This window comes from Anomaloglossus baeobatrachus, chromosome 8 (genome assembly GCF_048569485.1).
Source record: "Anomaloglossus baeobatrachus isolate aAnoBae1 chromosome 8, aAnoBae1.hap1, whole genome shotgun sequence".
Taxonomy (NCBI): domain Eukaryota; kingdom Metazoa; phylum Chordata; class Amphibia; order Anura; family Aromobatidae; genus Anomaloglossus; species Anomaloglossus baeobatrachus.
The window spans coordinates 153541337-153565210 of record NC_134360.1 but is presented as its reverse complement, the minus strand read 5'-3'; the positions used below and the strand labels follow the sequence as shown (position 1 = coordinate 153565210).

At 49.0% G+C, this 23874-nt stretch overlaps 1 protein-coding gene across 2 annotated transcripts in view; it reads right to left on the bottom strand.

The window, feature by feature from the left end:
• LOC142249308 (coagulation factor XIII B chain-like) overlaps positions 1-23874 on the bottom strand; it is a 235905-nt gene that overhangs the window by 148527 nt on the left and 63504 nt on the right. For both annotated transcript variants that reach the window (XM_075320941.1, XM_075320942.1), the window contains exons 3-4: positions 21137-21242; positions 3599-3675 (exon numbers count right to left, since the gene is read on the bottom strand). In XM_075320941.1, coding sequence (XP_075177056.1) covers positions 3599-3675; positions 21137-21242 — 183 coding nt within the window. The remainder of the gene's footprint in view (positions 1-3598; positions 3676-21136; positions 21243-23874) is intronic.

The following is a 23874-nucleotide window of genomic DNA, read 5'->3' as shown; positions in this document are numbered from 1 at the left end:
CATTCTGCCTGGAGAAATGAAAGTTTTAACACTGATTTTCTGTTTGCAGGAAGTCAGAGTGCAGGTACCCAGTGGACATTTCGGCCATCGACTGGCACATATTAATCTTCTTAGAATGCAGCTAATCTTCATTTTTGTGCTTTTGTTTTTCCCTCCTCTTCTTCTTCCAAAAGACGTACAGTAACTTTTTTAATCTTCCTATTCATCACGATGATTATGTCAGAATTCTGGAGTAAAAAAATCTTCAAATGTTACAGAGGTTTTGTGCAACAAGAAATTTGCAACTTTGGCATAGTGTTGAGCAGAAAAGGATTGAGGAAAAAGGACCCAGCACTAAGAATCTATAAACTTAAAATTCAAAAAACTTTATTGGACATTTAAAATCTTCAAAGGGATCCATAAGGTGAAAAGACACGCATAAGAACATCATAGTGTCAAGCATCTCTACAAAAGTTGACAGAGCTGGGGATGAGCCAAGGTGATACGGGATGTGATAATTATAGATGGGCGAACCCCCCCGATGTTCGGGAGTCACACCTGAATGTTTTGTAAAGTTCTAGTTCGGGTTCAGAGATAACGCAAATTTGCGTCCGAATACCAAACTTGGACTTTACAGTTATGTGATGGGGCGGGGGGGGCTATAAAATAAAGAATATAGTTAAAAGTAAACATTGCTATTATGCTTACAGGTCCCACGATGCGTCCTGCCGACTGTCTCCGGCTGCTTCTGCTTACGGGTCCAATCATTACTGTGCGCTCCCGGTAACCAGCACTGACTAAAGGACCTTCCGTGATGTCATAGCCATGTGACCAGTCAGGTGTGAATGTTGTATTACCTCATTGGTTACAGACTGGTCACATGGCTATGACATCATGCAACTTCCTGTAGTGTCAGTGTACATTACACAGGGCACAGCTGAGCGGCTCAGCTATGCACTCGGGTGAAGTCTCTGCCTGTTTTCAGCTAAGTCTGTGTTAGCAGACCTGTGTTTGTCTTTTCACACAGATGTAGCAGAGCTGAAGATGCTTGCTCGCCTTTGGACTATGTCGGAGTTTCTTTTTGGGGGTAATAAAGATGGAGTCCTAAATGTCTTCTGTTTCATTCCTAATAAATATTTTGTTTCCCTGTGTTGTTGTTTTATTTTACTGTTAAAATAACAGACAATCATGATGCTATCACAGAGTGGGCATCTGTGATTGGCTGTTGGAGTAACCTGAAACAAGTCGATATATTCTAGCATCTATACACATATAGTAGGGTAAAAATAAATTAAAAAAAGACGTAGCGCTCCGCGGTATTTTTGATTCTCAGTGCAGATAAAGCGGACGATTATGGGCTGTCACCCCCATCTGCCTGGCTTTACATTGACTGGCAATCAAAATACAGGGAAGCCTATTCATTTTTTAAAAATTATTTTTAAAAATAATGTAAAAAAAATGCGTGGGCTCCCGCTGTATTTTGATCACCAGTCAGGTGAAACCAGGCAGCTTGGGGCTGGAATTCTCCACAGCCCACAGCCGACCCCTGGAAATGGCACATTGTTTCTTAGCGCCATTTCCAGGTATTTCACCCGGCTCGTCCAGTGGCCCTGATGGCAGTGGCATGCTGGGTAATAAAGTGGTTAATACCAGCTTTGAATTCTCGGCTGGTACTAAGTCAGAAATTCATGGTGTCACACCAAATTAGACATGGCTACGATGACGATGAATTTCTAGTAAACAGTAAAAAAACAAAACAAAAAAAAACACAGCACAGAATTTTTTTTTTACTAGAAATAAAACAAAAAACATTTAGAGACTCCATCTTTATTATAAAAAAATTCTTAGTCTGCCGTAGTCCACAGGGAGAGCATTGTCAGCTGTGCTTCATCCCACTGTACAGAGAGCATCTATGCAGAGTGAGAAGTAGAGAGTGCATTGTCAACTCTGCTTAATCACGTCTGCACAGAGTGAGAAGCAGGCTGACACTGAGGCTGGAGTTCCACTTGCATATGACTCGTGCAGTGTCGCATCGGCATCACCTGGAACGGACTGACACTCTCCAGACACGAGCACCTCAGCTGCATGGAAATACATGCAGCCGACTGCTGCCCCTGTCAGGAGAGTGTGTGGCCATACCAGATGATGCAATGCGAGACTCGCACAGTGACAGTCAAAGTTCAATCGAGTCCATGAGCCATGGACTCGGGTGAACCCTGAGGTCACTGCGAACATGGCCGAAAACAGCCGAAGATTGCCGAGTGACGAGCAGGGCAGTGTATACCCCCAAAAGTTAACAGGACCTGCCATGACGTCATAGCCATGTTACCAGTCTAACCCAATGTCTGCACAAAGTTCACACCAGACTGGTCACATGGCTATGACGTCATGGCAGGTCCTTTAAGTCAGTGGTGGTTACTGGTGGCACAGCAATGATCGGATGCGGGAGCAGAAGTGGCCAGGAGACAGTATGCAGGATGCGTTGCGGGACCTGTAAGTATAATCATAATGTTTTTTAATAATGTGCTTTTTTTTCTACAGCCCCTCGACAGAACTGGACCCGAACTGTAAGAAGAACTTCCCAGAAAGCTTGTGTTTGGAATTGTGTGCACGAACACCATGTGTTCGGTACGAACCCCGAACTTTACAGTTCGGGTCCGCCCATCACTAGTGGTAATACCTGCCCAAAAAATTCAGTAAAAGTAAGTTTAAGTTCCCCTTCCGATTGTCTTGTTTTCCCTCTGTCTCTTCCCTCCTCTGCTTGGGCATTATTTGGACAGAGAAGGCTCGGAAGTGATGGAAAAAAAGCAGGCGGAAAGGTGCACTTAGATGTTTGGCTCCACCAAGGGTGCACAAAGTGCCTGTACTTGGATTGAACAGTCATTCTGAGCTGGCACAGTCCATTTAATACAATGTAAGTGTGTAAAGATGCCAGGCCTGTCCCCCTGAGGTGGAGGAACTATAGAGTAATGAAAAACATTGCAAAGAACGAGAGGTATATGGTACACATCCCTAACTTCTAGCTGGACAGTTCCTCAAAATCGGGACAGTCCATCTGCATCCGGAATGTTTGAGAGCTATCATATTGCAATATTTAATTATTCTCTTATAAAGAAAAACTATCATCTTCTAAACACCCAAGCTAGTGGCTGGGCTTTACAAAAAAATCATGATATCATGATAGAGGTGACCAGGGCCTTCAACGGGGTCCCAGCTCTCTTGGCAACCCATTGGCACACCACAAAACCAATAGGCATCCAAATGTATGCCCCATCAGGACTGCATCTCTCAAATGGGTCTGTCATAGACTAAGTTGTTAAACTGCAGCAATCAGGGCTAGCACTGAACGCTGCTGATAGAGGCAGGTGATGACTGTATAACACAGTCAGCATCTGCCCTGGGTGGAGGGGACTCAGATTCTTAGCCCGATCCATATACCCTCATGGCCCTATGACAGATATTTACATTATGGAGTTACAAGGTGTTAAAACTATAAGACTATTACACATTGAAATGAAAATATATGGATATCTGTAACAGTACGATTAGTATACTTGATAGTTTGCGCATCAAGGAATGGACATCTGTAGAGAAATGTACATTGATTGTTACCAGTTACCTTCACAATGAGGAGGATAATTTGTCCAGCCATCTGCCGCACATATACGAGTATTATGTTTGCTCACAATCTGATACCTGGATAAAAAAAGAGTTATATTGAAAAGTTGTGTACATGAATACTAGGTCCTGTGTTACATGCCTACGCCATCACAGAAAATCCACAGGGAATATATTCACATAGTACTGATTCCATTTATTTTAATGGTCCAAGTTAAAAAATGTTTTTCACCTTTGCTTTTATTGATCATAAAGATGTAGCACAGTTTATCATGACAAATAGCGCCACATCTTATTAATGATAACTTGTAACGGAAGGTTATCTCACTTACCAGTATTAAGATAGCCTAATATTGCACAAACCACTGACCAAAGTCATGTTACGTGTCTGATTACATTTCTTTTGTGGTGTGCTCATTTCATTGCTGTGTTATCTGGGTTAAAGGGTTGTCCACCACTCAGACAACCCCATCTCAATTACTATATTACCCCATTTAAATTGTCTCTTCAGGGAGGAAGGAGATGGACTCTAGTGCCACCTATTGGAAGTAGCAATGCTAAATGTCAAATGTGACCCCTTAACGAGCCTTTTCATATGACTTTGAATTTATGCCAGATCAGAACCTCAATTTGCAGACACAGTGAGTGCAAAGTATAAGATCTGATCTGGCTGTATAAGAGGCTATAGTGGGGTCTAATGGGTTTTGCCCTTAGACCCCTATATTACCCCATGTGAAATCACAACAGTCTCTACTAAACTCCGATGCCACCGCTCGGAATTGGATGTCATTGCTCGTGGCTTGAGGGTCTCCGAACCTGGGAGGCTCAGGGTCACACCCAAATGAAGAAGGGGGCTTATTACAGGGGAGATATATAGTTTGTGACGCCACCTATGGTGCGTGGTAATAGGGAGTACCACCGCTGCCGTTGAGAGTACCCGGGGTGATGGAGCGGGGCAGCTGGATGACGTTACCCTCCACGGGTAGGGAAAGGCCCCGGGATCCCAGGTGGTGGGGATGGAGTGAAGGGGGAGTACAGGCTCGCTGGTTGCAGGGGCTAATCAGGTACTCACTCAGAAAGAAAGCAGACGCTGACAACGTAGTAAACCAAGTCTCTGGGTGCCGCTGCCCTCCTGGGGAGCTCGTCCGGGTCCCGTCCCCTGCAGCACTGCCTGGTGGTCTGTGGCCTGCCTCCTGGCACAGTAATTTTAGAGTGTCCAAGTGGCCCGTCAGCTTGGAGCTTTCCGGGCCCCACTCCCTGCCAAGAGAAACACAGGAGCTTGCTCTCAGGAGCTCACGCTTGGGATTTCAGTGGGCTGCTGCTTTGCTTGGAAAGCCCTATACCCCTCGTTGCGCAAGTGCCCCCGATATCTGAGCTTCGTGGGAACAGTCCATATAGGCCTTGTCTTCCGCAGGTTAATTTCCGGGTTGCTTAAAGCTTCTCCCCGACCTAGGGTCTATGTACCCCGACGTGCCTTCGGTCCCAGACCGGCTATTGAACTGCGGCTGCTGGCTATCCTCCAAGACTAGCCAAGCACCCAGTCCCAATCTCCCACGACCAGGTCTCCGACTCCTCCGGGTCCAGACCACCGTGGGCGATTTAAGCTGTTTTCCCCCTGGGAGCTCCAACTCCCAGCTTCCTCGAGCTCCTCACTCCTCGAGGGCTCCCACTGACTGATTTGTCACCTCCCACCTCCCTGCCAGACCCCTAGGTGGGCGGCTTTATTCCAGTTTAGCAGCCCACTGGTGTGCCTGACAGGGTGTGGTGTGAGGTGTCACTAGGATTTGTAGATGTGTTGGAGGCAGTACTGCAAGATGGGGACCCAGAACCATGGGGGTTGAGTCCTGCACTGGGAGAGAAAGATTGTGCAGTACCCTGTGACGACCTGACTAGTCCAGAAGCGTCACACCAGCACCATTCTAGCATGTCAGCATTGGGTCTCCCAACGCTCAGGGAACATTGTTATGTCACGTGAGTCCTGCAGCCAATCAGCGGGTGCTTCAGTCTCATTTCCATCAGATGAAACTGACAACCAGAGGAAGTGAAAGAAGAGCAGCTCCTAATTCTTCCAATTCTGTGTCTGAAGGAAATGAGAGTGAAGGGGCCATTAGCGGTCGTTTTTTGGCTGCAGGGCTCACAACATATAACAATATCACATGAGCCTTGGGAGACCTGGAGTCATTGTTGCTGGAACAGCACCACATGTGAGTATTTTAGGTAAATTTTATGAAATCTACATGGCTTAACTGTTCTTCAAAATAATAAATAGCACAAAATTACCTCTTGATTTCCTACCACTTTTCTTGACCATTGAGGAAGGATTCTCCAGTCGTGCTGTATGTGTGTTACCCACCAATACCATCTGTAAATAATACACGAACTGCATGTGACTTGGTTTAAAATTGGCCACAGCAGCCTTTATTACCTATTATTTACATACTAACACAAGGGGGCGCCGTCCAACGGGCGACCCCAACAAATAACAATAGGTAACACAGTAACCAATACAGTAAATATACAACCCTGAGTAGGCCCAGTCCAGGAACCACTTCTCACCCCAGTATCCCTGGCCGCAACACACCGACCCAGAGATGAGGTATTAATCACCTACGGATTAACCCCCCAACTTTGCAGAACCCCGTGCCTGCAACATCCCGGAACCTGGAGCCACCATACCAAGATGGTGTCTCTCTGTCCAGTTACCATTGCCTTCAACCGCCTCTGGACCAGACCTACCCCCCGCTGCTGTGACAAAGAAACAACCCAGACCAAATTCCCCTCGGCATTATACACAAGGGAGGGTGGGCGGGGATCGTTCCATATCCGGAAGTCAAGAGAGAGGGGGTAAGTCAAAGTCCTTTACTTACACCCCTCAACTGTCCCACCTCTTCCTCCAGGGAACTCCTCCTACCCACCAATCCCTTTACTCTGCCTTATAAACAAACCATTCCTGTTTCCATTAACCCCATCACTCCTTCCCTTCCCTCTAGTCATGTCGCCCCTCCACCCTATGGGTTCCATGGCTTTCTTGACCATTGAGGAAGGATTCTCCAGTCGTGCTGTATGTGTGTTACCCACCAATACCATCTGTAAATAATACACGAACTGCATGTGACTTGGTTTAAAATTGGCCACAGCAGCCTTTATTACCTATTATTTACATACTAACACAAGGGGGCGCCGTCCAACGGGCGACCCCAACAAATAACAATAGGTAACACAGTAACCAATACAGTAAATATACAACCCTGAGTAGGCCCAGTCCAGGAACCACTTCTCACCCCAGTATCCCTGGCCGCAACACACCGACCCAGAGATGAGGTATTAATCACCTACGGATTAACCCCCCAACTTTGCAGAACCCCGTGCCTGCAACATCCCGGAACCTGGAGCCACCATACCAAGATGGTGTCTCTCTGTCCAGTTACCATTGCCTTCAACCGCCTCTGGACCAGACCTACCCCCCGCCACAGGACAGGGCACGTGACTCCTTACGTGGCCTGGACCCGCCACACACCAAAAGCTTGTACCACACCTCCACGCAATCCCAGCGTCCACAAAACAGCACCAAGCACGTGAAGATGCACCCCCATCGCATCCCCAAAACCACCCGTTCAGCGCCACCAACTTTTGGCGCCGCCCCCCCAATAAGGCTCAATTGATACTGCCTATCGCACGAGCCACACGCCATTCCAACCTGGTCACACTATCAAAACTACCCCACGATTAAGCTCAGGTATGTCTTACACAATGCAACAACCAACAATTTTTTTTTTTTTTTTTTTTTTAAAACATTCATAAATAACTTCTCGAGATACCAAATCGCTGCCTCCAATTTACTGGACCAGTACCATCGACCCGTCCAGACCCAACTGGCAACATTCAGGCGAGCCTCAGACCGTCGAGGCCCCGAGAACCAACGAATGCCCAAATATCCAAATGAGGCACACCCTCACCACAAAAACCCAGGGGTTATAAACCCACAGATAACACCAACCTGTTACGCCAACCCATTCCACTCCCAAAAGACTCAAATGCCCCCATTGCCTTAACCCGATAACAACTGAGGCCAAACGTAACACCGAAACAAGAGGACTCCCACCTCCCAATACTTCTCACAACCCCTTTTCTGAGCCCACCGAGGGGCCTCCGTGGCAGCCCAATCCAGAAGGAATACGACCCATAGTATTCCGGGCGCCCACCCCCGCCACCTGCAATCAAGTCTGCAGCACTGCCACAAAATGGTACCTTAACAAACGCGACACAATAATGAGCCTGGGCGCCCTCACAACATAATTCCGCACCCGGGACCGCGTATAACAACACCAACCTTCACCACCCGCCTAATCTAATTCGGTGAGCGACAAAGCCGGCGCTCAACCCACTGCACCACCTCGGACACATCCTCCACCATCCAACCTCCGCTCTTGACCGTAGATGGGCTGACCAACCCCACAATCTCAAAGCCCCCCAAAAGGCTAACACTAACCGTTTTGGACAAGGGAAACAAAAACCCGCTCGTGCTCAGATGAACATAGCCGCCACAAACCACTCACCAAACGCTGCCACAAAACAACGGAGACGGACCCTTGTATCCCGCTCCCTCACACCCTTACGACCAAACCCTTCAAGGCCTGCCGCGCCCTAAGATCCTGCGAAAACATCTCTCCACATCTAATCCTTAACAAGACAGCCACAGCCGCCACCCTCTGCTCCACTGCGGACGCCGGCCTAGCAGCCTGAAAACCGTTACTCACCACTGCCAACGCCACCATCAAATACTCCACTGGGCCTTGCTCACACATTGTCCCAAACGTTATCCGCGCCACCCATACTTCTGAATATCAGCCCCAAATAACCTCAGTCACTGGGCACCGAGCCGCTCCCCAACACAGCCACACCAGACTCCACAAGCCCTCCGGACACACCGTGCCCACCTCGTCTGCTACCCAGCCTCAACTCCCGAGACCTGCAGAACTGGAAGGAAACACAGCAGCTGCTATTCCCTTGGCGAACCCCAGTACTGGTTGCGCCACGCATAACATTTTTTTTTTTTTTTTTAAAACACATCCAATTGAGAAACCAACTGTCGCAAGTACGCCACCCTTGGCCCCAGGATTAGCAAACCAACTATTAATCGAATTCTCCACCAACTGATAGCCAGAATGACAGCACACCTTCCTCTTGGAAAAAACTGCCAACCTCCACCACCCGACCACTACCACCGATTGGAAGCGCTACCCCACAATGCCCAACCAGAAAACAACTGGACCCGCTGCCTCCGAGTACCGCAGCTACGTTCCATCAGGTAGCACCTTACCCAGCCACAATCCGCGGCCACTAAATCGCCGTAAGAAAAAACCTCCTACACCATCAGATCATCATTGATCTCCCTCGTGACCACACACAAAGGATCCGATGGCTGCACCCTTGGCGCAGCCATCGCCAGCCGTCCAGCAGACACGCACCCCAGCGGCGTAACTCTGCACCCGTGGTTCGACCGCCCCTGCAAAGACTGCACCGCCTGAAACCGCACCGTCTTAGCTGACCTAACTGCCTCTATCGCAGCCCATAGGACCACACCATTACCCACGAATCCTACCCCTCTGACCATAACATCAAACTTTATCCCCACAAACCGTATCACTGGCGTTGGACCCTCAGTCTTCGCCTGCGCCAACAGGCCCAAAAGAGTATCCACCCACCATCTGTAATAAAACAATCAACCTCAACGAATCATCAACCCGCCAACCCGATGTAAAGAGAATCAACCTATAATGAATAAGAGGTGTAAGCTGGGACACACCACGCACAAACCACTCCACCAAGAAATAACCGCCTCCAAAGGAACATAAAATGGGACAACAACCCATTAGCACCCACCGATCAACATAATAATAACTCCCCTCCCCACCGCAGCACCAGAACTGCTAGCTAGCAGGGTGGACCAGTAACAACCTAAATGCCGCCTCCAAATTCGCCTTTGCCATCAATGCTCCCCGGCTCACCGCCTTTACCAAATCCCACCCTCTGTCAAACGACACATAATAAACCGCCGACAATTCTGGAGCCAAGCAGGCATACACCGATGACTCCTCCAGATAAGATACGTTTTGAACAAGCCGAAATATATACATCTATATACGGCTCATTTCCGGCACTACCCCCCAACAGAGAAACCCAATCGTGACAAGGAGGGCCCCGAATGGCCCACCCATCCTGCCCAACACCACTTCCTGACCCCTCTTTCCACTGACAACCACCAGGTGTCCCCTAGCCCAGCGCAAACTTCCAATAAGGAGGCAAAGATCCACCAATATAAATAGAATGACGCAGAATTACTATGTTCCTTACCACAACCCAACACTTATGCTTAAGACAACCGTCCGCGCCAAATCTGCACCACCCATCCTTCTATTCCCCCCAAAAAACCCTCATCGTCCGTGTCGCCGGGGTTCCAAGCCCCGAACAGCCAACTACCCCCCAAAAAGGGGGGGGGGGCTGACTAGGAGCCGCCATCCACTGCAGCCATAAGGATGTGCCCGTATGATCCTACCGCATACTGGCACGCAACACCTTCCCTTGCTGAAATTACTCGGCGTACTGAAGCCAGACTAAACCGCCATATGATCTAACAAGCCACCCCAAATGGATCCATATAACCGAACCATGCCGAACCAATTACCCAATTCCTTCCCCCGATACCCTTGCCAAAAAACGCAAATGCCCGCAGCCACGTTGCAAATGTACGAGGGTGAGCCTCCACCGGCGCTCCCCTCCCTCTACTTATCCTTCCTGGAATCACTTGGCTTAACCTAATCCAGGTGAAACTGTTCCCGGGGGAGCAGCGAAACTATTGCTACACGTTCCCCATTCAAATCTTATCCCTCACATCCTCCAGCAAGTGAGCCCCCCCAGCGGGCCTTTGAAGCACCCATACCTCTCACACTTGGCCACTGTCAGCCAGACGCACCACCTCATCCCCCTCTTCGTTCCTCACCACTCACTCTGTCACAGCCCTTGCCGCCTCTGCCCGAAAATGCTCCCCTGCCGCCTCATGCGCCCTCACTCTGCCTGCCGCACCTGCGCCTACTAACCACCGATCCCGTCCATGCCGCCAGCGGTGCATGCGCACTCTCCACAACCGTATACACCACTTCAGTAAACCCCATACCTGGTCAAAACACCAACCCACTCGGCGCTGCCGTGTCCGCAGCCGCCCCCCCCCCAGCCCTGCCAAATCCACGGCCGTCTCACCCGACCGCGACCCGGCATATCCTGGAATAAAAATCACGCCATCCGGACGTCTGATTCATCCGTCGCTGCTTCCTCCTCCTCCTCGCTGGAGCCGACCTCCTCTGGCTCATGTAATGCAGACGCCGCCGAAGCGCTGCCACCACCACGGCCGTCCTCCTGGTACGCCGCGTGGGCACCATCCTCCAAGCTCCATCTTCTGTCCCGCGGCGACAACCCCGGAAACCGTCCCGTCCTACGGGCTGCCACCGCGGGCCTTATCTTCTGGCCTGACCCCCCTTGCTACCTGCAAGGACAGGGGGTACCTGTGGCCCGACCCGCTGCCAGCAGACTCCCATCCAGAGCCGCCAGCCTCCTGCCCTCCTGGGCCCAGAAGGCATCCGTCCGCCGGGCCCTCCCCCCCTTGGGGGAGACCGCCGCTGCCGGGAGCTGCACGCCTGCTCTGGGTGACCAGGCGGGGACCGCAGGGCCCCCGCCGTCACCCCCCACGTACCGACGCCTCCCGGGCATCCGTCGCACCATGCTCGCCTGCCCTGGTGCCGGACCCCTTGCTGGCTGCAGCCCCCCGGCCCCCCCCCCTCCACCCGCGGGGGGGGGGTAACGCTGGGCTCCGTCCTCGCCGGGCGCTCTCCTGGCCAGGAGCCGCCGCATCCAGCCCTCCTGGGCCCCATGAAAGCCTCTGTCCGCTGGGCCCTCCCCCTCCTGGGGGAGACCGCCGCGGCCGGGAGCTGCAACCTGATCTGGGTGACCAAGCAGGAACTGCAGGGCCCCTGCCGTCACCCCCACTCACCGACGCTTCCTGGGCACCCGTCGCCCCAGGCGCGCCTGCCCTGGTGCCGGACCCACCACTGGCTGCAGCTCCGCGGCCCCCCCCCCCGCCTTCCGCGAGGGGTAAAGCTGGCCTCTGTCACCGCCGGGCGCTCTCCCCGTCCGGGAGCCGCCGCATCCAGCAATCCAGGCCGCGGCTCGGACCAGAAGTAGGCCGCAGCCAAGCCACGCCCCCCTCCCGGCTGCCGCGGCCCGGACGGAGATTCCTCCCGAGGCCGGAGCAGCAGCTGAGTACTGCCCTGCCCACGTCCTACCGCGGAGGGTCCCCGAAGGGGCTCTCGCATCTCCTCCTCGCTCCCCCCGCACACGGCAAGTACCTGAGATATGAGGGAGGGGGGACGCCGCCCGCAGCTGACAGGGGAGCGAGGGGAAAGTGCCAACGGGTTAACCCCCAGCAGCCAAGACGTGGGACCGCGCTGCCAGGGGCCCGTGCACTGCCATGATGAATCCGCTGCTCCCGGGTAGCAGCCATCCTGTCGCACGTCCGGATCGTTCCATATCCGGAAGTCTGGTGATGTGAGGGGCTGGGGAACCTCCATCATGACGTCCTTGTACAGATCTTTGTGTCCTTCTAAATACTCCCACTCCTCCATGGAGAAATAGAAGGTGACGTCCTGACACCTTATAGGAACCTCTCCAGTCAGATCGTTCCATATCCGGAAGTCAAGAGAGAGGGGGTAAGTCAAAGTCCTTTACTTACACCCCTCAACTGTCCCACCTCTTCCTCCAGGGAACTCCTCCTACCCACCAATCCCTTTACTCTGCCTTATAAACAAACCATTCCTGTTTCCATTAACCCCATCACTCCTTCCCTTCCCTCTAGTCATGTCGCCCCTCCACCCTATGGGTTCCATGGCTTTCTGTACCACTGCCAGGTTCCCCCATCGGTCTAGTCTCATCTTCTGGCATTGTTGGTGCATGAGCCCTTCAGCCAAACAGTATCAGCAGTGGTGCTGAATCAGCTGCCACTGCAGCTACTGACTGGAGAGAAGAAGAGTTGACTTGGCCAGTAGTACAGCGATAGGGGGATAGAGGGGTAAGTATATACTGTACACTGTTAACAACAGTACATGACAAAAGTGAAGTAACAGCAGCCAATAATGTCAGAAACAGGACAAGTGTATTTTGGAATTTATACAGGATTTCTGAGGCCCGGCCATTGTGCTTTGGTCAATCTGTCTACATTAAGGTCACTTCATTTAGATAAAACTAGTTTTGTATGATTACCAGTTGAGGTGATATTCCTAGGTAAATACCAAGAATTAAAGGTATAGATTATAGCATATTTATCAGGAAACCCATAAAATAGTGCTGAAAAGGAGAACTCAACATGTTGTCCTCTATAAAGTCTTACATTGTTTTTGCCCTTAAGTGGAGCTTTCAACTTCTGGGTCCCATAGTAACTGCTATGACTGCAATAGCTATAGTTATTAGTGATGTGGAGCGTGCTTGACACTGCTTGATACTCAATTGAGCATTGGAGTGCTCAGCAACTCTCATTACTCAGCTACGAATCGCAGGTGCTTGAGCAAGAGCTCGAGTTCTCGCTCAGCATGTTTCGCGGCTTTTAGACAGCCAATAAACATGTGGTTGTTGGCTACCAGTCACAGTAATGCTGTAGCCATTTTGGCTACTTTCATTACTGTGATTGTCTGGTTGCATCACATCATTGGGTCTTATATGCTCAGCACATTGCAGTTCATCGAGAGTTGATGTAGGAGAGACAGCTTAGATTTGAGCAGTCATATAGACAGGGCTTTACATTTGCACCCTTTAGTGCCATATAATTGGCACTAAAGGGTGCAAATGTAAACCCCTGTTGAACCTAAAAAATAAATCATTTAAAAAAACGGCATGGGCGCTGCCCTATTTTTGATAACCAGCCAAGGTAAAGCAGACAGTTGTGGGCTGGTATTACCAGGCTGGAAAGACTCCTGGTTATTTGGTCCTTCTCAACCCCAAAATAGTGACCTGAATTGGTACATCACATTAGTTGCACCAATTCTAATGCTTCACCCTGGCTCTTCCCGATTGCCTTGGTGTTGTGGCAATCGGGTTAATATTTTTTGGGGTTGATATCAGCTGTGAATTGTTAGCTGGCATTAAAGCGGGCTTTACATGCTACGATATTGCTAGCAATTGTTAGCGATATCGAGCGTGTAAGCACCCGCCCCTGTCGTGTGTGCGATATCGTGTGTTCGCTGCCGTAGCGAACATTATCGCTACGACAGCGTCACACACACCTGGTCGTCGTCGTCGCTGTGACTGCCGAACAATCCCTCCCTCAAGGGGGAGGGACGTTTGGCATCACAGCAACGTCACCGCGACGTCACTAAGCGGCTGGCCAATCAAAGCGGAGGGGCGGAGATGAGCGAATGTAAACATCCCGCCCACCTCCTTCTCTCCACATTGCGGCCGGCGGCAGGTAAGGAGACGTTCCTCGCTCCTGCGGTGTCACACATAGCAATGTGTGCTGCCGCAGGAGCGACGAAAAACATCGATAATCAACCAATACCGATTTTTGTTTTTTTGATTTTTGGTCAAAACACAGGGATCAATAGTCAGAACAAAACAGGAACCAGACACTAGCAGGAATACAAAACTATCTCTGGCAGTGACCAAAAGACAAGAAGGGGGATCAGAAGAGTGTGGTGTCTTCCCATTGGCTGTAGCTTAATGGTGGTAACTTCAGCTGGAAGACACACGCTGTCTATAGTCAGCTAGTGGTACTGCAGGTCCCAGGAAAACCCTGCTTAGTGGATGAGCAGAGCCTGTGCCCGCCAGAGTCACTGCCACCGACTCCTCTTCTATCACCAGCACAGTCCATGGCGGTAATACGGTGGCGTCTGGTGACCGAAGCACAAGTAGCAGGAGCGGACTCTTGTGAGGACGTGACACCCCAAAATATATTACCCTGATTGCCAATGCCCCAGGGAAATCGGGAAAAGCCTGGGCAAAGCACTGTTTCTGTCCATTTCAGCCCTCCTAAGGGGGTCTGCTGGAAAAATGCTTGAGTTCCCCATTGACTTCCATTATACTCGTTACTTGAATTTAGCCCATCCATATGACGTACTGCTCGATTCTAGAAAGAGCACTAAAGCAGTTTAGTGCACACTCATCACTAGTAGTTATGCCAAAGGGTATGGGACACATTAAGTAATGCCTTAATGGATCTAGAGAAAAGTTTCTCTTTCAATGGCTGCAATCAGGGCTGCCACCAGAAATATCAGGGCCCCATACTGCCCAAATTTCCAGGCCCCCTTCAGACTCCACCACAGCTCCGCCTCTACCCCTCGAACCTTCGGCAATAGAAAAAACTTGTTTTGAACCTTCCAAAGTCCCACCATCACTCTTGGAAATCTCCAATTCTGCAACCAGTCCTCACCAATCAAACATTAAACGCTAATTGTCATTTTGACAGCCCGAAAAAGGCTGCATGCACCATTTTTTGGGCCATCAAAATGATGAGCCCAAGACAGAATCGTCAGCCATATGCGTATATTTACTATATAAAGGGGTGTGTGTGTGTGTGTGTGTGTGTGTGTGTCCGATAAATGAATCTGCTCCGTCTCATTTACAATCACGATATTTTGCACACACCTCATGTGACTCAGGGAACTTCATAGACTATGTTTGAGGGGAAAATTTAACCCCGCGCTTTACAGTTATTCACCAAAAAACTTCCTTACATTAAAGTCAATGGAGCTGGGAACTATAGGAGCTGTGATTGATTGTTATAGGCAACAAAGGACATTTTTAGTATAAGAAACTTATGTGTGAGGTAATATGATTTTTGTGGAGAGACAGATAGAGACAGACAGACAAGGAAAGAGACAGACATACAGACAGACAGACAGGGAATGAGAGAAACAGACAGGGAATGAGAGAGACGGACAGGGAAAGAGACAGACAGACAGGGAAAGAGACAGACAGGCAGGGAATGAGAGAGACTGACAGACAGGAAAAGAGACAGACTGACAGGGAAACAGACAGACTGACAGAAAAAGAGACAGACTGACAGGGAAAGAGAGACAGACTGACAGGGAATGAGAGAGACAGACAGGGAAAGAAGACAGACAGGGAAAGAGAGACAGACTGACAGGGAAAAAGACAGACAGACAGGGAATGAGAGAGACTGACAGACAGGAAAAGAGACAGTCTGACAAGAAAAGAGACAGACTGATAGGGAAAGAGACAGACTGAAAGGGAAAAAGACAGACTGAAAGGGAAAAAGACAGACTGACAGGGAAATAGAGACAGACTGAATGAGAATGAGAGAGACAGACAGGGAATGAGACAGACAAACTGACAAGGAATGAGAAAAACAGACTGACAGGGAATGAGAGACAGACAGGGAATGAGAGAGACAGACTGACAGGGAATGAGAGACAAACTGACAGGGAAAGAGACACACTGACAGAGAAATAGACAGACTGACAGGGAAAGAGAGAAACAGACTGGCAGAGAATGAGAGAAACAGACTGACAGGGAATGAGAGAAACAGACTGACAGGGAATGAGAGAGAGACAGGGAGTGAGAGAGACAAACTGACAGGGAATGAGAGAGAAAGACTGACAGCGAATGAGATACAGACTGACAGGGAATGAGAAAGACAGACTGACAGGGAAAGGGACAGACTGACTGACAGGGAAAGAGACACACTGACTGACAGGGAAAGAGACAGACTGACAGGAAATGAGAGAGATTGACTGAAAGGGAATGAGAGAGACTGACTGACAGGGAAAGAGACAGACAGACAGGGAATGAGAGAAACAGACTGACAGGGAATGAGAGAAACTGACAGAGAATGAGAGAAACAGACTAACAGGGAATTGGAGTCAGACAGGGAATGAGAGAGACAGACTGACAGGGAATGAGACAGACTGACAGAGAATGAGAGAAAGACTGACAGGGAATGAGAGACAGACTGACAGGGAATGAGAAAGACAGACTGACAGGGAAAGAGAGACTGACAGGGAATGGACAGACTGACAGGGAATGAGAGACAGACTGACAGGGAATGATAGACAGACTGGCAGGGAAAGAGACAGACAAAGACATCCAGGCAGAGAGAGACTGACAAACTACATGGACATTTACACACACTATGCATTACCTCGTCTTGCAGCTCCTGATCAGTGCAGAGAAGGAGAGGAGCCACCGGGGCCTGCACGGAGGCTGCAGCTGTACAGGACCTGTCAGTTCACTGGTCATGTGATCAGGCACATGATTAGTCAGATGACCTGACAGGTCCTTCACCTCAGCCTCCATTCTGGTCTAGTACATTTCCTGTCCTGCACAGATTCATAGATTAGTGCAGAGCAGGAAGAGAGAGGGCAGCTCTCTGTGAGCGACCTGGGCTCCCTTCATTGCCTTGATGGCGGTCCTGCCCCCTGGGGCCCGGTGAGGTGAGGGATGAAAGGGGAGGGGCCCGGGCTGTCAGCGGCTGGGCCCCCTCCGGGCTTCTGCTCACGGGGCCCCATACAGGAGTCCCAGTTGTAATGCCCTGATGGCGGCCCTGGCTGCAATTACTACATTTCATTGTCTAGGATGGACCATTCATTTCAACCTAATCTCATTAAAGATTGATAAAATACTTTTATATATGCAAATGATCTTGATGTAGACAAGTATGGAATAACAACCATTTCTTTTAGACAGAAGACTACAAAATCTGTCCCCTCCACTTTGTCATTTATGGTATATTATAGTGTATGCCAGTGTGATGCCCTGGACTAGCCAGGTAGTCACAGTTAGGCCCTTGCACTACACCCATCCCCAAATAAGGTGACACCAGCCAACCTACTAAACCCTAGTCACCTCCCTCTGGGTTTGATGTCCACACCAGGGGGGCGGAGCTAGGCGGTTGACCACGCCCTCCTAGGAGTTCACATGCCCAGAGGCAGTAAAAACAGAGGAGTTGTAGAGAGATCAGTTTAGGAGGAGGAAGTGAAAGGAGTCGAGTAGTGTGTGGAGGAGAAAATCTGTCAGTGTCCTGGGTAGGAGCCCGTGCACTTTGGCTAGGAGGCAGACGGTGGTGGCCGTCTGCAGGAGCCGGGAAGACAGCCTGGTGGAACCGTAGGTAGCCGGTACAGGGTAGTGGCTCGCCGGTACCGAACAGGGGAACCGACTAGAAACTGGAGCACAAGTGGGGGTACTCAGACCCTGAAACGCGGTCCTGAATCTACTGGACCCCGTTAATTAACTGATTGAGGTCTGGACTTTAGGTCCTTTCCCACCCAAGTCCTGAAAGAAGGCAACAGCCCACCGATTCCGAATAACGGCCACCGCCAAGGGACAAGAGATCCAACGGGCCAGCGCCTACAGACAAACGGGCTCTCCCGACATACACGCCGGGGAGCAGAACTCCCGTCGCTGAAGCGCGGCTGTCCATTTCTATAAAAAGGTGCAGGAGAAAGGCGGACACTATCAACCCGTTTGGGGACCGAAGCAGTCGGCTGCGGGCACCGCCCATCATCCATTTGGTTTACCAGAGACTCCCGTGTATTTGTCAGAGTGAGTACCACTGTGCCTTCGGGCCACGCACCGTCCTGCCCCTCCGAGCACCGACATCGTCGCACCATATCAAACGGGTCCCGGGGCCACCACCCCTGCCCACAGAGGGGTTAACACCAAAAGCTGCACTAACATCTCCCCCGGGGTGCCTAGTCAACAGCCGCGGTGGTGCCTACATTCACCACAACCCGTGAGTGGTGTCACGAACTATAAATCTAAAACCCCCTTCAAAGCTCCAGCCCCCTTGCAGAGCGACGTGACCCCCAGTCCGGAGGCGCTCAAGCCACCGACACACGAGCCCGGATCCGAGCGGCTCGTTTGCAGCCGAGCGCGGGGCGGTACACCATAAATATATATTGCGGAAAAAGGACAGAAGATGTGTTCACTTTGCGCTGTTGCTGAAGACTTTCCAAAAGAACATCCAGGACACAACAATGGAGATTGTTTTTTTATTCACCACATTTGAAAGCCATTACAAGCTTCTTCTTCCGGAAAGGAACCACTGCTGTCAATTAATAGGTGGTTGGAATTCCTATATAAATGTATGGGAATACTGTCCAACTATCCACTGACAGCGACATGTGTCAGGATTCCATTCTCGAAAAAAATGCAGGCCCACTACTATAAATTAAATAAGATCAAAGATTTATAAAAATATAAAATTACTTAATTTGTACAATAAGCACTGTAAACCAAAATAAAAAATACATATTAAAATATCTGCAATACAACAAAAAAGTGATCAAATGTTGTATTTATGTGGAATCCCAGAAGGGATAAGAGAAGTAAAGATTGTTCCATACAAACGCTTCAATTTTGTATGTATATTGTTGTATACTGTAACACATTGTGAAACCTGTCGACAAGCAGCACTCAGACGGTTAAGCTTCTTTTGCATAGTCAGTCAATGACTGCAGCTGTATGTAGTAAATGAGACTCCGTGGCTTATGAGAGCCGTACTACTACTACACCTTGTTCTAGCCCTCCTAAAAACAGCTTAGAACAGAAAATTTCTTTATGGTCTGTGCACTCGGGGACCAAGCAAAGTTATAGGGGTTAGCTTTCATCCCGTTCCCCATCTAATGGACGTTGTTCCTACAAGAATCTTCCTCTAAACCGAATATAAAAAATAATTATGGTTACATGCTGCTTTTTATTGCATCCAGATGTTGCATATTTTTATGTTTTTTTTTTCATATCTTCAAGAAACCAAGAATATTTTAGGCAACAATATGCATTGAAGGAATGTATATGTACGGATGCAGTTTCTTTCTGTTTTTCAGAGTTGGATGTATCAGGGATGACACTCTTCAAGATGGGAAACTTGGTATCCCACAAAGTGTCCGTCTCTGTAGGATACCAGAAGTATAGCATGTTCCATACAAATACTGACATTTTCTGTGTATATTGTATACTAACATATTGTAAAACCTGCTGGCAGCCAGCACTTAGAGTGTTAAGTTTCCCCTTTGTAGTCAGCCAATGACTGCATCTGTATGAGTCACATGCGAGTGGGAGGATCTAACACCGGCTACGCAGTGAGAAATTGAATAGGTGGACTTGGAGATGGTAGTTGAGAGAATAAAAAGAGAACTAACTGTCTCCATGCTTGTAGGATTTTAAATGGACCACTAAAAAGATAAGTTGCCTCAGAAGAAAAGCACAACTCAGCCCAACAGGAAGGAAAACTTACTGAGAATTACCAATTGTCTCTTCAGGGAGGAAGGAGACAAATTCTAGCTTCATCTATTGAAAGTAGCAATCTTAAAAGTCAAAAGTGACTGTGTAACGAGCCTTTTTCATATGACCTAGGATTTAAGCCAGATCAGAATCTCAATTTCCAGACATGGTGTTTTGGGATGATTGTCCCTCGTCAGTGCAAAGTATGAGACTGATATGGCTGAATGAGAAGCTCTACTGGGGTCTCAGGGGAAAACTATTCTCCTTGCGGCTGTCAGTGGTGAGGAGTCTTATTGCAGCTATAAGACTCCTCACCACTGACAGCCAGATTGGTTTGTCAGTCTCCGCAAGGAGAATAGTTTTCCCCTGAGAATTACCAGGGAGACAGTCTGTGAGCCAGTGAACTGATCTAATAAGAAAAGTTTCCCCTCAGAGGTCTGCCTGTCTGTATGTGTGGGTCTACAACACGTAAAAAAAAAAAAAAAAAGAAAAAAGCCATTATGTGGCTATATATATAAAAATAAAAAAGGAGACGGAAGCAAAGTATCAAGGCGGGAAGGGGTTAAATGTCTTCAACAGCCCATACATTAAAGGCTGCTTTACATGTTACAATTTCTCGTGCGTTCGCATTTGCGATCGCACCCGCCCCCATCGTTTGTGCGGCATTAGCAATTTGTTGCCCGTGTCGCACAATGCTGTAACCCCACGTCACACGTACTTACCTCCCAAACGACCTCGATGTGGGTGGCGAACATCCACTTCCTGAAGGGGGAGGGACGTTCGGCGTCACAGCGACGTCACACAGCGGCTGCCCAATAGAAGCGGAGGGGCAGAAATGAGCAGGACGTAAACATCCCGCCTACCTCCTTCCTTCAGCATTGCCGGCGGGACACAGGTAAGCTGTGTTCATCGTTTCCGGGGTGTCACACGGAGTGATGTGTGCTGCCTCAGGAACATTGAACAACTGGACGTACGATTGTTAGAAAATGAGCGACGTGTCAATGATGAATGAGAAGGTGAGTATTTCTGCTCGTTCATAGCTATCACACGCTACCATATCACTAACGATGCCAGATGTGCGTCACTTACGACGTGACCCCGCCGACATCTCGTTAGATATATCGTAGCGTGTAAAGCCCGCTTAAGAAATATATCCTCCCCAGATCATTATGTAACCCTAGCCATAAGTGTACTTGGGAAAACCAATATGTAGGGGCAATCACATTGATCTGCACGCCACAGAGAAACTTTTTATACTCACCCATCATCACAAGTGTATTCCACCTCAACCCCAAATACAAACTCATATCCATTTTTCAGTTCAAGTGTGCCAAAGGGGATTTCTCCAGGATGACCGCATGATTTCTCTGTATTAAGCAGAAAAAAGAAGAAATAGGGTTACAGACATAATTATATAAAAAAAAAAGAACCTTTTTTCTAAACACTTACTATTACTCATATTTTGTTTGAAAAGTCTGCATCTTTTCTATTGATTTTCTAACAGTTTTATCTGGTAATGTCTATTTTTTTTGTTTAAAGGGAATCTGTCAGCAGATTTTTGCTATGTAATCTGAAGACAGCATGCTGCAAAGGGTTAAAACATAGAATTCACAGCTGCCAGTCTAGTAAAGGTCTGATCTGTTGTGTATTTGCTCTGTTTGTTTAAGCAGCAGGAATTATCATTGCTCGGACTGCAATATCATGAGCACTGCAGACCGGCATCCCCCTCCTATGATAGATACCTCACTGTCAATGTAGGATCTCTATTGAGGCCCCATTGTGGGTGGGGACAGCTCTCAGCTCTGTCGCATGACTAAATCTTAAAATTCTGATTGTGTCAGAACAGCTGCACTCAGTAATCTAAGTGATATATCATTGGATTCAGGATCTCTTTGCCTACATCATACTGCTCTCAGATGAGGCAGCAAAAACTTACTGACAGATTCCCTTTAAACACTGCAGCCAGATATTTGTGGAAAAGGCAATATTGAAACATAAAAATGTCTATAAAAATGGTTCTTAATTGCAAAAATTGTTTAGGATCCCACGCTTCTAATAAGGGCTAGATGGGCAAAATTGTGGATGTTGGGTGAAAATATGTAAGTGGACTAATATTGCACTAAATGAAATGGAGAGGAGTCTCACTAGCTGCCAGTTGCTGGCAGAATTCTGAGTCAGTCCGATGAATCAAGATCCCCGATGAAGAAGGACTCACAGGCCTTTGAAGCGCATTGGTTTTTTGCACATACCAGGAGCACGTAAAGCTCATCCACTGACCTTGTGACATCACACATTCACGAGAACACAACTCCTAAACAGGCATCACCGGCTGGGGTGTTTCATCCTGTATGACGTACCACCACCAGCCACATTCCATAGTATGTTTGGGGCAAAGTCGAGCAGCACCTTGCTCACCACAACAGCCAGTCAAGGATCTTAATTCATTCGACCTACTCAGAATCCTGCCAGCCAATGGCAGCCAGTGGACACTCCTCTCAACTCAGATTTTTTCACCCAATATCCACAATTTTGCCCACTTAGTCCCTATTTGCAGCGCGAGAGCCTAAACAATTCTATAATTAAGAACCTTTTTTCTACCTTATCACCACACATGAGCACTTGGCTACCAGCAGCTCCAGTTGTACTTTAGCGCTGGTGTCCAGTTCTCATTGCTTCTGTCTATGAAAATGGGTTTTTTTTAGGTATTTTTCTTCTTTTTTTGGTGTACTATGTTTTGTTTTGTTTTTTTTTCTTTTCAAAACACAGTGTGACGCACTGGCCGGGCCAGGTAGTCACAGATAGGGCCCCGCATTACACCTGTCACTCATAGGTAACATACAGCCAAACATTTAAGCCCTAGTCACCCCCCCCTCAGGGCTTGGTGGACACACCAGGGGGCGGAAACAGGCGTTTGGAAGACGCCCACCAAGGAGTTCAGATAGCCTGGGGCGGGAAAGTAAACAGTAGAGAGAGAGAGAGGAGTCTGAGTAGAGAGTTCAAGTTGGAGAGGTGTGTGGGCTGGAGCTGTGTGCAGCTCCAGCAGAGGAGAGAAACCAATTTGAGCAGGTGCCGGGGTAGGAGCCCTGGTACCTTAGGCTAGGAGGCAGACGGCGGTCTCCGTCTGCAGGAGCCAGGAAGACGGCTCGGTGGAACCGAGGTGGACCGGGACAGGGTAGTGGCCCGCCGGTAACAACCCGGGGAACCAACTCGGAAACCAGAGCACAAAGGACTCAGACCCTCAAGCTAGGTCCAACAGCTACTGGGGGCTAGCTAATTAACTGATTGCGGCCAGGATTAGAGCTCCTGTCCCACCCAAAGTCCCTCCCAGGGGACCGTCTATAAATGGCGCTCAGGGGAGTCCTTCTGCTTCTCACGACGCCCTTCTCGTTATACAGGCTACTCTTCATCCGGGAGTTTGGATTTCGACACCCGTCCCCAGCGCCAACAGCCAAGTTTTTTAGGCCAGCAACGACCTCCCACAAGAAGACGAGGAGGGGACACAGGCGGCAATCGCAACTATCAGGTAGACCGTGTATGGACCAGGTCACAGGTAATGCAAACTTAGTTTATAACATTTCTGCATATAACTTGTCTCCTGCTGAACATTTGGTCCTCCAGAAAGGGCTTTCATTTAGCCCTACTCCGACATATGACACCTTCTCTGTACAACAGGAACTTGATCGGTTTTTCCGATCTGTATGATTGAAAGTGCACTTCAACAATGTAAATATTGCCGATAATGTAAATAATGCTGTCACGGTCTCATCCGCTACTTCCCCCTGCTTCTCATTGAAATCTCTACAGCTCAAAACACAGAGCTCGTTCATGCCCCCGAGGTCATATCATCCGGTCGAGACCTTTGTTTCACTGGTTTCCGATGACATTGAGGACCTGAATAAACAGATTCATGCCGGCACATTTCACATCAAAAATAACTTATCCGTAGACGAATCCAGAGCCCTAAAAAACCTGAAGGACAATCAAACCATCATCATCAAG